At 42.7% G+C, this 11,950-nt stretch overlaps 2 protein-coding genes across 2 annotated transcripts; both read left to right on the top strand.

Annotated features, from left to right (window-relative positions):
* Positions 1-973: 973 nt before the first annotated feature.
* Positions 974-5,941, top strand: gdf10b (growth differentiation factor 10b). Its single transcript, XM_075457384.1, has 3 exons — positions 974-1,314; positions 2,561-3,468; positions 4,468-5,941. The coding sequence occupies exons 1-3, from the start codon at positions 1,053-1,055 to the stop codon at positions 4,657-4,659; spliced, it is 1,362 nt and encodes a 453-aa protein (XP_075313499.1). The 5' UTR covers positions 974-1,052; the 3' UTR covers positions 4,660-5,941.
* Positions 5,942-8,329: 2,388 nt separating this feature from the next.
* gdf2 (growth differentiation factor 2) lies at positions 8,330-10,305 on the top strand. Its single transcript, XM_075457804.1, has 3 exons — positions 8,330-8,422; positions 8,497-8,815; positions 9,389-10,305. Exons 1-3 carry the CDS (start codon positions 8,330-8,332, stop codon positions 10,303-10,305), a joined length of 1,329 nt encoding a protein of 442 aa, XP_075313919.1.
* The last annotated feature ends 1,645 nt before the right edge of the window (positions 10,306-11,950 follow it).

Here is an 11,950-nt window from a genome sequence, read left to right as displayed (position 1 = left end):
TTTAGATAGAGTTGAATGTAACGCATGGGTTATAAACGTGACGTTTTGGGGTAGCCTGTAACTTTTGTTTAGACTGATTTAACTTGACACTCGCCAGATGAATGGGCTCCGCCTTGTTCCCTGAATTCTCAGAAAGTTCAGCGGACATACACGCGGGTCTGGCGATAAATAAAAGTACCCTTAACATGATTCCCTTGGTCAAGTGAAAAATGGTTGATGAAATGTGCAATTTATGAGCTCTAAATGAATAAAATAGCGTGAGTTTTATTGTGGTATAGGATTTTGAAAGCCATAACTCCACTCAGTTCATATCCATATCCAGGCAAAGTGGTAAATAATCTTTTTGGTTTATCCGCAATAAATGAGAGACTGGGAAAGTAGAGGTGGGTGTGGTGTGGGTGGGTTGCTGGGGGGGGGCATTCAGAGAATTTTGTCCCGGGCCCAGCCAAACCTGTCAGCGGCCCTGTGTATAATATCATCCCAATACACCGCCATAACCTTCTTCCAAACTTACTCTTTTTTACAGATTTCCCACTCTAGGATCTCACTGATGGACGCTTTCAGCAAATTTGGTAAACAGCGCCAAATATATGTATAAGCCTATCAATAATGTCCCTGAACCCGCTTACAGGCTATCTTGGCCTGGACTTGATGGGTTTTGTGCAGTGCAGCAATCTGCAATGTGTGACTTTTCCTGTAAATAAATGTATTTTCAGTGGACGCTGCCGCTGTCCTGCGGCACCTCTAAACTTTGCGGCCACTCAATGCTCACAAGCAGTCCACCTAATGGGCTGCCTGGCTCTCGTTGGCTATGCGTTCAGACGCGTCACCATCTGTCATCCAGCAGCATGCGTCTTACCCCGGCGTCTCCTCCCCATCTCAGAGACAGCTGTAGACCGTGAACCGTGGAGGTCTTACTACCTGGCCTGGACACCGGCTTGGAGTTGAGCGGGCATCAGTCAGCAGAAACGAGAAAGCGGAGCATCTCTTTGAGTCTGTCTTCAATTTCCCTACTTTTCTTTTTGACTCAACCGCCTTCCAGGTCATCGGCCATGGGGAGCCGACTTTTTCACGTGCTGAATTTATTGATGATACTCGAGTCCAGCGGGGCTCACCTCCCGTCTGAGGGTCTTGAAGGAGCCGCGCTTCGCGGGGGAGACGCCTCAGCGGCCGCCGAGCGGCGCGTCTTTGCGCATGAGAGCCCAAAGCGGGACGCGGTCGCCGTCAACATGTTCAAAGTGTACGAGAAGTACAGTAAAGAGCCGCAGAGCCAGAGGGAGGGAAACACCGTGAGAAGCTTTAAAGCTGTCCCGAGTGAGTGATCACACAGCCGCTGTCTCTGACAAAGTTACAGAACTGAGCAGAAAGTAGTTTCTCACTTGTATAACAAAAAAAAAAAATCCCACCTCTCGGGTTATTGATCTAATTCACACTGTTTTTGATGAACTAAAACAGAATTGATTCATTTATTTAAAGAATAGGCATTCGAATTAGTAACGTAATTGGTTTATTTACTTAAATATGTTGGGAATAGTCACAGAACTGATATAGTTCTGAAATCAAAGCTCACAATGAATAAGAAATTGACAAAAAACAGCTTTTACATCGAGTAGCTTTTGAAACGAAAATTGATATTTGGGTAATAACACCTTCCTGCCTATTTATCTTTTTAAAGATTGAAATTTCTGCCCTTACATAAAACTTCAAGGTTTGTACAGTTTAAAGAGGCTTTCCAGTTTTCATTTCAGTCACAGATCGACTTCTTAAAGAAGGAAAATGCTGATCTAAGGGTAGTGAGTACACCTTAAACTTGAAAGGTTTAAGGTCACAAACCAAAAATAACCGTAAAAAAAAGATCTGATCTTTGATATTTCGCCATCCTACACATCCAAAGTACAGGTGTTTTTTGCCAGTCGTAGAGCAAACCCTGCTTCCCTTTGGGCTAAACGTCTTCACCTCTGTGCTCCGCCAGTCTTGTGATTTACTGTACTGGGAGACTTAAAGAGTCAAACACTGTTAGTTCCCCAGTAGCTGTTACAGCCTAGGTGTTAGACAAGAGCCTATTATCGCAGCCAGACACCGGCTGCACAGCAAAAAAGCCTCAGAGGAGCTCTTTCTCCAGTAAGCACTTCCATATGCCTGCGACAGACCTACTGGACCGACCCGATGTTTGTCTTTCAGGCTGGGGTGGAAGTGCAGGAGACGAGGCTCAACTTCAAGAGTATTGCTATCTGGGATGAGGTTTTTAGTTGTGCATGAGGCAGCCGCTTAACCGTGCAGCACTTAATATTTTTCCATGCTGCTGCTGCTGCCTATGCCGATCAGATGTGTTGAGCAACATGTTGTGCATGATATATTAGGTGCTGTTATTCATTTCGGTCAGACCCGACAGGATGAGGCGATAAAGAAGAATAAAGATGAGAACAGGTTCAAGGCAGCTTATCTGATGTTTTAGCACCTGTTTTATATGTGTACATGTGAAAAGTGGTGAAGACAGAAGAGAGTTGGTATGATGACCTTTTCCTGCCAGCCTTGTGATTTCTCTTCTGATTCCTTTTAGGAGTCTCGCACAGCAAAGACGTGTTCCAGTTCAACCTGTCCTCCCTCCAAAACTCTGAGATCATCCTTTTCGCCTCTTTTCACTTTCTTTACAAGCGACCCCGCCACCACCAGAGACCGTGGCGTTTCCGAAAGCCCCGCCACCCATCTGGCGCCCCACAGCACTCCCATCCTCCCCCCTCACAGCTCCTTTTCTATGGATCCTCCCCGACCAATGCTTTTGCAACGCCACTTGGAAACATAACGCTTGCATCTTTCAAGAAAGGCTCTTGGCAAACACGGGATGTAACTGCGATGGTGAAACACGCCAAGGCTGTTAAGGAGCTTGGGATCACGGTGGAGTTTGATACAGTTTTCGAAGCAGCACGGTTTCAGCAGAGAGCTGCTCATGGCCAAGAGCGACTCTCTCCAGCCAACCTGCCGTACATCTTGCTCTACGCTGATGATCAAGCTATAGATGAGCCGAACAGCGTGGCCTTGTCACTTCAGAGGTACGGACCTTTTCCTGTCGGGGAAGACGTGTCTGCCTCGAACTCCGCTTCAAGGATCCGGAGAGATCTTCATCTGCAGATCCAAACCAACGACATCCCCGAAGTCCATTTCAGCACCTTGAAAAACCACGAACTCTGGCAGAACACGTATTTCCCAGCCAAAGCCAAAGCTGCAGGCAAAGCGGGAAGGAAGCATGGCCAGGTGAGCAGCGAGGGCATGAGTAAGCCCCAGGTGTTGAGTTTTGATGAGAGGACAATGAAGAAGGCGAGAAGGAGACAGTGGAGCGAGCCCAGGGTTTGCTCCAGGCGCTACCTCAGGGTGGACTTTGCTGATATCGGTTGGAATGAGTGGGTGCTGGCGCCAAAGTCCTTTGATGCCTACTACTGCGCCGGGACCTGTGGATTCCCCATACCTAAAGTGAGCCAAAGAGACTTAACTTTTATGTTAATGGAATTAGAGGGTTGTGTCTTACAATGATCTGCGGGGTAATGAGGCAGGGGCAGTTTTACACACGAACGTATTAGCACGATCTGTGACATCAGAAACTAATTGTGAAGTTAAAGGTAGGGTAGGAGATCCTGGATTTTGAGTCCAGCGAAGCAGCATTTTGAAAATACACAGGTAAAAAGTCCCAACCCTTTTCTTCACTTTCCCCCCGAAGGCACGCCTCTAGAGTACATGAACGCGCACGAGCACGAAGGTGCACGAGCGCTGTTCTGACAGCAAGCATCGATCGTTGCCGTATTTAGTATTTAGTATTTAGTATATGCTAACTATACGTTTAATAATGCTAGGTGCTAGCCAAGCTGGCTCTAGTTTAGCTTCCTGCCAAGCTTCTGGACACGCGTAATTCGTTCACGTAGCAGGGTACACGCACATTGGGAAGGAGGGGGAGGGAGGAGCAGATTGCAGTTTGATAGACGGCATCAGAATCCAATCATCGTTAACGGTCCGTTCAATATGATTGGATAGTGTTTTTCCTAGATTGTACGTTCTAGAAGCCACTAAAACTTTTCATATTTGTGTCAAAACTTTTAATTAATTGGTTGCAATGGGGGTGTGAAGAGTATTTCAAGCAATATGTAAAAAAATGTTCCAGAAAAAGATCCCCTACCCTGCCTTTAACTATGGTTCAAACTGCAACAAACGCAAGTAAAAACATGAATCCACCAGTGCACATACACTGAGAATGAACTTGTCAGTGAGGCAGGAGATGTGTCCGTATGAATAAAGATCTTTTTTTTCTTTTCTTTTTTTTTTTTTTACAAATGTCATCTGCTTTTCAGTTAAAAGCCAAAAAGAAGGGACAGAAATACGGATGAAAAACATTTCAGATACTAATTATAAGGGTTAAACGTTTCTCGTTCAGTCGCTGGAGTAATAATTGCCTCTGTTTTGCACTCTTTTCTTCCTCAGGTGGCACGTCCATCCAATCATGCTACCATTCAGAGTATCGTCAGGGCCGTGGGGATCGTCCCCGGTGTTCCTGAGCCGTGTTGTGTTCCAGACAAGATGAGTCCCCTCAGTATTCTATTCCTGGACCCAGACAGGAATATGGTGCTGAAGGTTTACCCCGGCATGTCTGTGGATACGTGTGCCTGTCTGTAGGGCCATCCAAGCTACCGGAAGCTGTGATGAATGAAGATGAGAGACGGGGAGAAAGACGCTAGTATAGACTCAGGATGTGCAGGAAGGCGCATGTCAGAGGGAAGAACAGCTGTGGAAAGACTCCACAAGGACACCTGAGGAAGTCTGAATAACTTTCTTACTGAATTCTTGAACTTGTTTGGTTTCTGGCATGGCTGGACGTTGCCTCGAGTTTCTCCTACTTTTCTAACAATCTGCATAGATGTCTTTCATTGCTTGGTCTATTTTCATGTATTTTCTCCCCGTCTTCAAAGAATGACCGAGGAAGTGCCCTTAAAGAAACCCGTCTTTGTAATTCTCTCCGTTGACTAGCTGGACATTGAGGGGTTGAGTACAGAGCCCCTGCAGGTGGATCACATTTCCTTTGACTGTTGATAAAGCTTTTTCAGTCCTCTTCTGTTCCCATTTTACATTTGGAACAATTTTTCAAGTGTTTTTTTCTCTCCCCTTTTTGTATTTGAAAAGGATACGCTCAGGTGGTCAGCTTGGACTCAAGTGGGCCTCGTTTTGGGATCTGCTCAGGCTCCTCTAAGAATGGCCTGCGCAGAAACCTCTGCTGATTTATTAGCCGTTTGTGCTCAGCTGTAGATGAGCTCTTCAACAGTTTTTTTCCGCTGTTTCCTTCAGCTTCCATTTTCACCTATGAAGTTATGGCAAAATGGAAAGCTGCATTCCGAGGAGGACTTTCAGAAACAGAGGTTGCAGCATGTTCAGTTTCCTCGAAATTGACCACCCTTTTGTCGTGTAAATATTGTAGCGTAATTCCAACCGTGTGGTACTTCTGTGATGTGGCACTGCAGGTGTGAGTGACACACTGAGCATTTTATCATGCATGCAACTAATTTTAGTAGCTATTTGTTTATATCTTGTATATAAAGAACGTATTTTGTCGCCCACCGAGTGTTCCAGCATGTCAAGTGTTGTGTGGCAAGTCTGCTGCATCACAGGTTAGAAACAGTGCGTTGCTGCCACCTGCTGTGTGTTTATTGGAAGTGGAAGGGGCTTCAGAGCATGGATTGAAATACATACTGCACCTCCTGTGGTTTATTCAGTGTTTCCCTTTAGTAAATAAACATTGCTTGTCAAAATGACTTGTACAGTTAGTGATATGTACAGTAACAATAGTAGATTTCTATAGTAGCTAAAAGGGTTGTGTATGTATCCTCATAACTATGCAGCTATAATGTGTGATTAAATAGTCATAGGAAGTGTGCTTTAACAGATTATATTTTATGCTCGGTATGAAGAAAATGAATTGTACATATAGTCAAAGATACTCTCAGACTAAGGTTTTATGAAAAGTGTAACAGTAAAGCTCTTATGTATGTTTATTGATGTACAACGATAATCAGGTTTTTTGTTTTTTTAATTAAATAACAGTTTTTGAACAGCCAAGTGACTGAGCATCCTGACGGAGTTTCTCCTCTGAACAAGCCTATTCCCACTAAAATGCAGGCCCAAAAAAAACTCAGAATAAATCACAATATTTTTCATTAGTTCTTAGTAAAAAGATAATTTTTTAAGCTTGTGCTTATGACTAGGCAGCGTCTTCCCTTCAATGGACAGCTGCAAGTATCGTCTCAGATTGGCGAATCAGGCAAGGATATCAGCCGAGCCAAGCCGACAAAAGAGGAGCACATATTTACCAACGAATACAACTGAGGCATCAGAAACCTCTTTTCACACCGAGTTGCTTTCGCATTAGAGAATTGTTTGTCACTGCCGCGATAATGTCTTTGCTGAAACATATTCCACAGTTCGTGTGACTGTCTGGTGCAAGAGTGACATGTTCGAAGTTCACAATATGATTCACACAAACCGCCATTACATTTTTAAGTTGTTTCAAATGGCAAAAATGTACTCTTCTGTTGTCCCTGTCTTAGCAGCAGTTGTGTTGTCTTGCTGTAAGGAATCCCATTTGATTCTCCAAAGTGGGAGCTCTTCTTCTGAAGTTACGCCAAAAAAAGAAGACAAAAAACAGAATTTCAGTTGTTTATTGTCACTGGATCAGATGATTCATCAATTTAGTGTGGAATTGAGTTTATGGAGCGTTTCGGTTTGTTTTAGCGAGTTCTTTTGTTATAGTTTAACATTATCATCTTACACCTCTTGTTGAGGCTATGAGAAAATAAAAAAAATTCTAAATTTTCTAGGTACCAAACAGCAGAAACACAAATGCTAGCTGGTGACATGTTAGCATAATGATAATTAATTACATGCTATTGCTAATAAACATTAGCATGTTATTAATTCCAACATTATATGGTAGCGATAGACGCTCATTCACGTTGTTTTTATGCCACCATGTAGCTTAAAAGAACAATAGAAATCAGGACAGTGATATTTATAAGTTAACCAAAAAAAAACTAAATAAACTAAAATCATTTTAAAGTACCTTGACAAGAACAAAGACTTGAATATTTTCTGAATTTCTTGACGTGAAAACCCAAAACTTGGAACTAAATATTGACATATGTGTATATGTTGATCATCAGTAAACAATCATTTGTCCGACAACTATGCAAACATGCTTTAACACATTTTTACGCCATCGTTTTTCACATGCCGATAATCAAATGACCACAGTTTCACTTGAGAATTCCCTCCAGCTTTCTCCTCCGTGTTTGCTTTCCTACATTATTTGCTGTATTCACGCCAGTGCATTTTTGTTGTCTGCTTTCATTACTGAATAACTCCATTGAGGGGAACTCTTAAAAAGCATGAAAGGGCCACATTGAAAGCATTTTTATGAAACCCAGCATGCATCAACTAAGTGACTGGATGAGTGAAAGACAAAAATTCCAAAGATTGGCCAGCAACCCCACACACACTGGCTTGTGGTCAGGGCTCAAAACCCCCACAAGAATGCAGTGTAGTCTCTCTTTCCCATCATACATCTACGGTCAATCAGGTCTTGGTTCCACTTGCTGGTGGTGTGAAATGATGGCTGCTTTCAGATGTTATAGATTCCCACCGAACCCTTTTTAAAAAAAATGTTCTTTCATCTGTTGCTCATCGGAGAACACTGCATTCTGGTCGGCTTTTGCTTAGTAGAATCCCTTAAGAGCACCGAAAGTTATACTTTCTTCTTTCTAATGGGCTTAGAAGGTGTTTTAAGCAGCAACTGGCCGTGTTTTGCCAGGTGATGCCATCAAAAGAGGTCGACAGCAGCATTCTGATTGTGTACAGGGTGGAAGGATTGGTTGCATCACGTTGCTGTTCAGCCATTTAGAAACACTGATCTCCGTACACAGCAGAAGAAAAAGCGTTTTGAGCACTGTGTAGGTCCACACAACATTTACTCCTCCGAAACTCTTGGTGTTATCTGCCACAATGGTCATGCTACTGGTGATTACTTTTTTCATTAATACATCAGTTCTATTTGTATGTTGAAATTGCACCAAGACAATAAGGTCTTGAGGAAAAGGCATTTCTTGGAAATGTCTGCTCGTTAGTAACCTCACATTTTCCAGCGCCTTCCTCGTTATCCCCGTCAAGTGTTTACAGTGTCTTCATTAGCAGCCAGCCCTCTAATGATAACAAAGCTTTAAAAAAAGACATTAACAGCAGTGATAAGCACGACCAAGCTACTATTTTGGATGACACAAGTCCCCCTGTTTACTCTGGGAGCATGGGAGCGGACATCAGGACAGTGTTTCTCGCACTAGAGATTTCCATTTTAGAACTTTGCCACCGCAAAGTCTGTTTTCGACGCGTGAAGAAGGTAAAGTTTCTACCCTCTCTGTGGTTTACAAACTTCATTTCAAGATGAAGACCTCCAGAACCTCCCTGTTACAGCTTGGCTTGGGTTTGGCGGTTTGTGTCTGCTTCTGCACCTGCCATCCTCTCAATAATGACATCCAAGGCAAGGACCTGGAGGAATTCTACTCTCATTTGTCAGAGGACCTTCTGGAGGAAGAGGACATGGAGTCAAGAATAGAGAACCTCTTGGGAACCATGAAGGAGGGTTTTCTGAGACAACTCAACCTGTCAGATGTTCCAGTGGAGCATAGCAAGATCTCTCCCCCTCAGTTCATGGTGGAGCTGTACAACAAGTATGCCTCGGATGAATCGGCAGTCCCTCAATCCGATGTCATTCGAAGCTTCACTGTCAAAGGTACATGAAAAAGTTTAACTGGAGTTGAAGGAAGTAGCAATATAATCTGTGTAGCTGACGGGAGGAGACCTTTCTGGGTAATGAACGTGGAAAAAGATAATCCTTCCCCTCTAAATGGGATGGGATGTTTTTTTAATCTCATTTGTGCAGCTGTTTCAAAGCTCCTTGTTATCTATGAATCTTATTAATATATGCTTTTTACCCTTAAAAATTGAAAGATTAACATTTTCTTGGCACATTAGTTGTTATCATTGGTTGGAGAGTTTATAAATGGTCTTACATTTATCTGACAGATCCTTTTATCCAATGAGCAATGTGGGATTTACTAGCTTGTCCAATGACACTTTGACGTGTAGAAGTTGGAATTGAACCGGCTTTCTTCCAATTAAAGAAAGCCTTGCTATCTCCTGAACTACAGCCTCCATAAAATCAACATCTCTCTAACGTTTAAGCTTCTTAAAGTTTTCTCAACCCAAAAGGCCTCTGTCCTTTTAAAAGGGAAAGCAATGTCTACCCTAAAATCCCTCTGGCTTCGGTAGAAAGTAATCTGATCTTTTCTCTTGTCGTCAACAGATATTACTCAGAGTGTGACAAATGGCACAAAGTCAAAGTACAGGCTACATTTCAACATCAGCGTCCCCAGTCATGAAAAGATCACCACTGCCCAGATGCAGCTCCTCTTCTTTCCGGATGTCAGGTCGAAGGTCGTCTCACAGAGTTTCAAAGCCACCGTCAAAGTCTATGAAGTTGATGACAATTCCCCATCCCAGATGCAACCGCTGGTTGGCAGAGAGGTGGCAGGCCCACAAAGCATATGGGCGACGTTTGATGTGACCACAGCAATTCGGAGATGGATTAAGTCTAGCCAAGGCGCAACTGCTTTTGATGTAGTGGTGGATAGGACGGATTGCGGCACCCCTGGTGGTACAGAGGAGGGAGCCCACTGTTTAAATATGAGTATGTCTGTTGGAGATAATACTTCAGCCGCTTTAATAGTCTTCTCAGATGACTTTGGTAGCAGGGGGAGGGAAGCAAAGAAGGAAATAAGAGAGATGATCCTTCATGAAGAAGAAATCCTACTACACTCTGGGGCCGACTGGAACAGAGGAGATCAACTTCCCAATGAGATCCTGGAAGCTCAGCACCCGCGGAGAACGAAAAGAAAAGCAGAGAGGGAATACTGCCGCCGAACATCACTCAAAGTCAACTTTAAAGACATCGGCTGGGACAGCTGGATTGTAGCGCCTCCTGAATATGATGCCTTTGAATGTCGAGGCCTGTGTTACCACCCGCTAACGGATGAATCCGCCCCGTCAAAGCATGCCCTCATCCAGACACTGATGAACATCAGGGACCCTAAGAAGGCCAACATGGCATGCTGCGTCCCCATAACACTTGACCCCATCACGATCATGTATCAAGAGAATGGACGTCTCACTATAAGATACCTTTATGAAGAGATGAAGGTGGCAGAGTGTGGCTGCAGGTAGTCAGAGAGAATGGTGGGGGGAAAAAAAAAGGGTGACTAGAATGCTTCACATTTTTTTCACATCATTCAATTCAGTCTGATGTTCAAAGGTGAGAGTGAAAGAACAACCTCCACACACTCCGGTGGCCCAAAAGATGGAGAATGGTTCAGCTTCAAGACCAAATATGGGCATCTACATGATTTTTTTTTTTTTTTTAATATTAGACCACAGCAAATGTCACATCAGTGACAAAAATGTAATAAAAGTTTTGTCTGTTCTGTATGTGTATTTCGAGTACACAATCAAATGACTATTTATGTATAAAAACTACAGAAGCTAAACAATGAGTGGGTGATTATTAAAAGACAGCTTATGGTGGAGACACTTAGAAGACCGTGAAAACCTTCCCATCTGTCCGCTGCACCGCTCAAAAAGATTTCTGTCAGCTGAAGGAGAGACGAAAAAATTTTAAAAAATCACTGACAAACTCAAGGCGCTGACCCAAAACATCTAGTAATTAATCTAATTTTCTCATTTGCTAGATTCACTCTTTCCGATTGGTTTAAGAAATATAAAGAAGTCCATAATTCCCATAAATCAAATCAAATCAAATTTATTTATATAGAACATTTCATGTACAAACAATTCAAAGTGCTTTACATAAAATAAAAGCATTGCAGCAGGGAGTGGAAGAAGCATTAAAAATACATAAAAGAATATAAAGAGAAACAAATAAAATAATTTAAATGAATTTAAAAACAAGCAACAGTCTAGATAAGTTAAAAGATAGCGTGCAGATTTCATGCATAGGCACATGAGAACAGAAATGTCTTTAACCTGGATTTAAAAATGTCTACATTTGGTGAAAGTTTAATCTCCACTGGCAGTTTGTTCCACTTGTTCGCAGCATAACAGCTAAATGCTGCTTCTCCATGTTTAGTCTGGACTCTGGACTGGACCAGCTGACCTGAGTCCTTGGATCTAAGAGCTCTGCTGGGTTTATATTCTCTGAACATATCACAGATGTATTTTGGGCCTAAACCGTTCTGGGATTTGTAAACCATCAGCAGGCTTTTAAAATCTATTCTGTGACTGACTGGAAGTCAGTGTAAAGATTTTAAAACTGGTGGGATGTGTTCGGATCTCTTAGTCCGGGTTAAAACTCTAGCAGCAGCGTTCTGGATGAGCTGCAGATGTTTAATGCTCTTTTTGGGAAGTCCAGTTAAAAGAGCATTACAGTAATGGAGTCTACTGAATGAATGCATGGATGAGTAATCCAATAGATATTAATTCTCAAACACAACCTACAAACAAGAGTTTGAGTTTAACTTGGTGAACTGACGCACAAAGGAAATTATTATAGTTGCCCATTAGCTTTGTTCCATTATTCATTCGTGTTCATTTTATTTGTCAGAAACTGTCACAGCTGAAATCTAAGAATCTAAACCTCAACAAAAAGACGCGAGGGAGTGGGGCTGATAAATGAAGTGGATGACGGTGAGAGAGTAGGGCGGGTACATCAGGTGAGTCACAAAGGAGGGTCTGGAAGGATTGAGGGAATAAAACAATCACACCAGATAAATCACATAAATTCCTGAATGCAACCCAACCAAAGCAAAATATAAAACAGGAAAACTTCCCCGTTGCCCACACTGTCTGGATTTTG

This window comes from Odontesthes bonariensis, chromosome 23, assembly GCF_027942865.1.
Source record: "Odontesthes bonariensis isolate fOdoBon6 chromosome 23, fOdoBon6.hap1, whole genome shotgun sequence".
Lineage (NCBI taxonomy): Eukaryota > Metazoa > Chordata > Actinopteri > Atheriniformes > Atherinopsidae > Odontesthes > Odontesthes bonariensis.
This window is presented reverse-complemented; position numbering and strand designations above follow the sequence as displayed.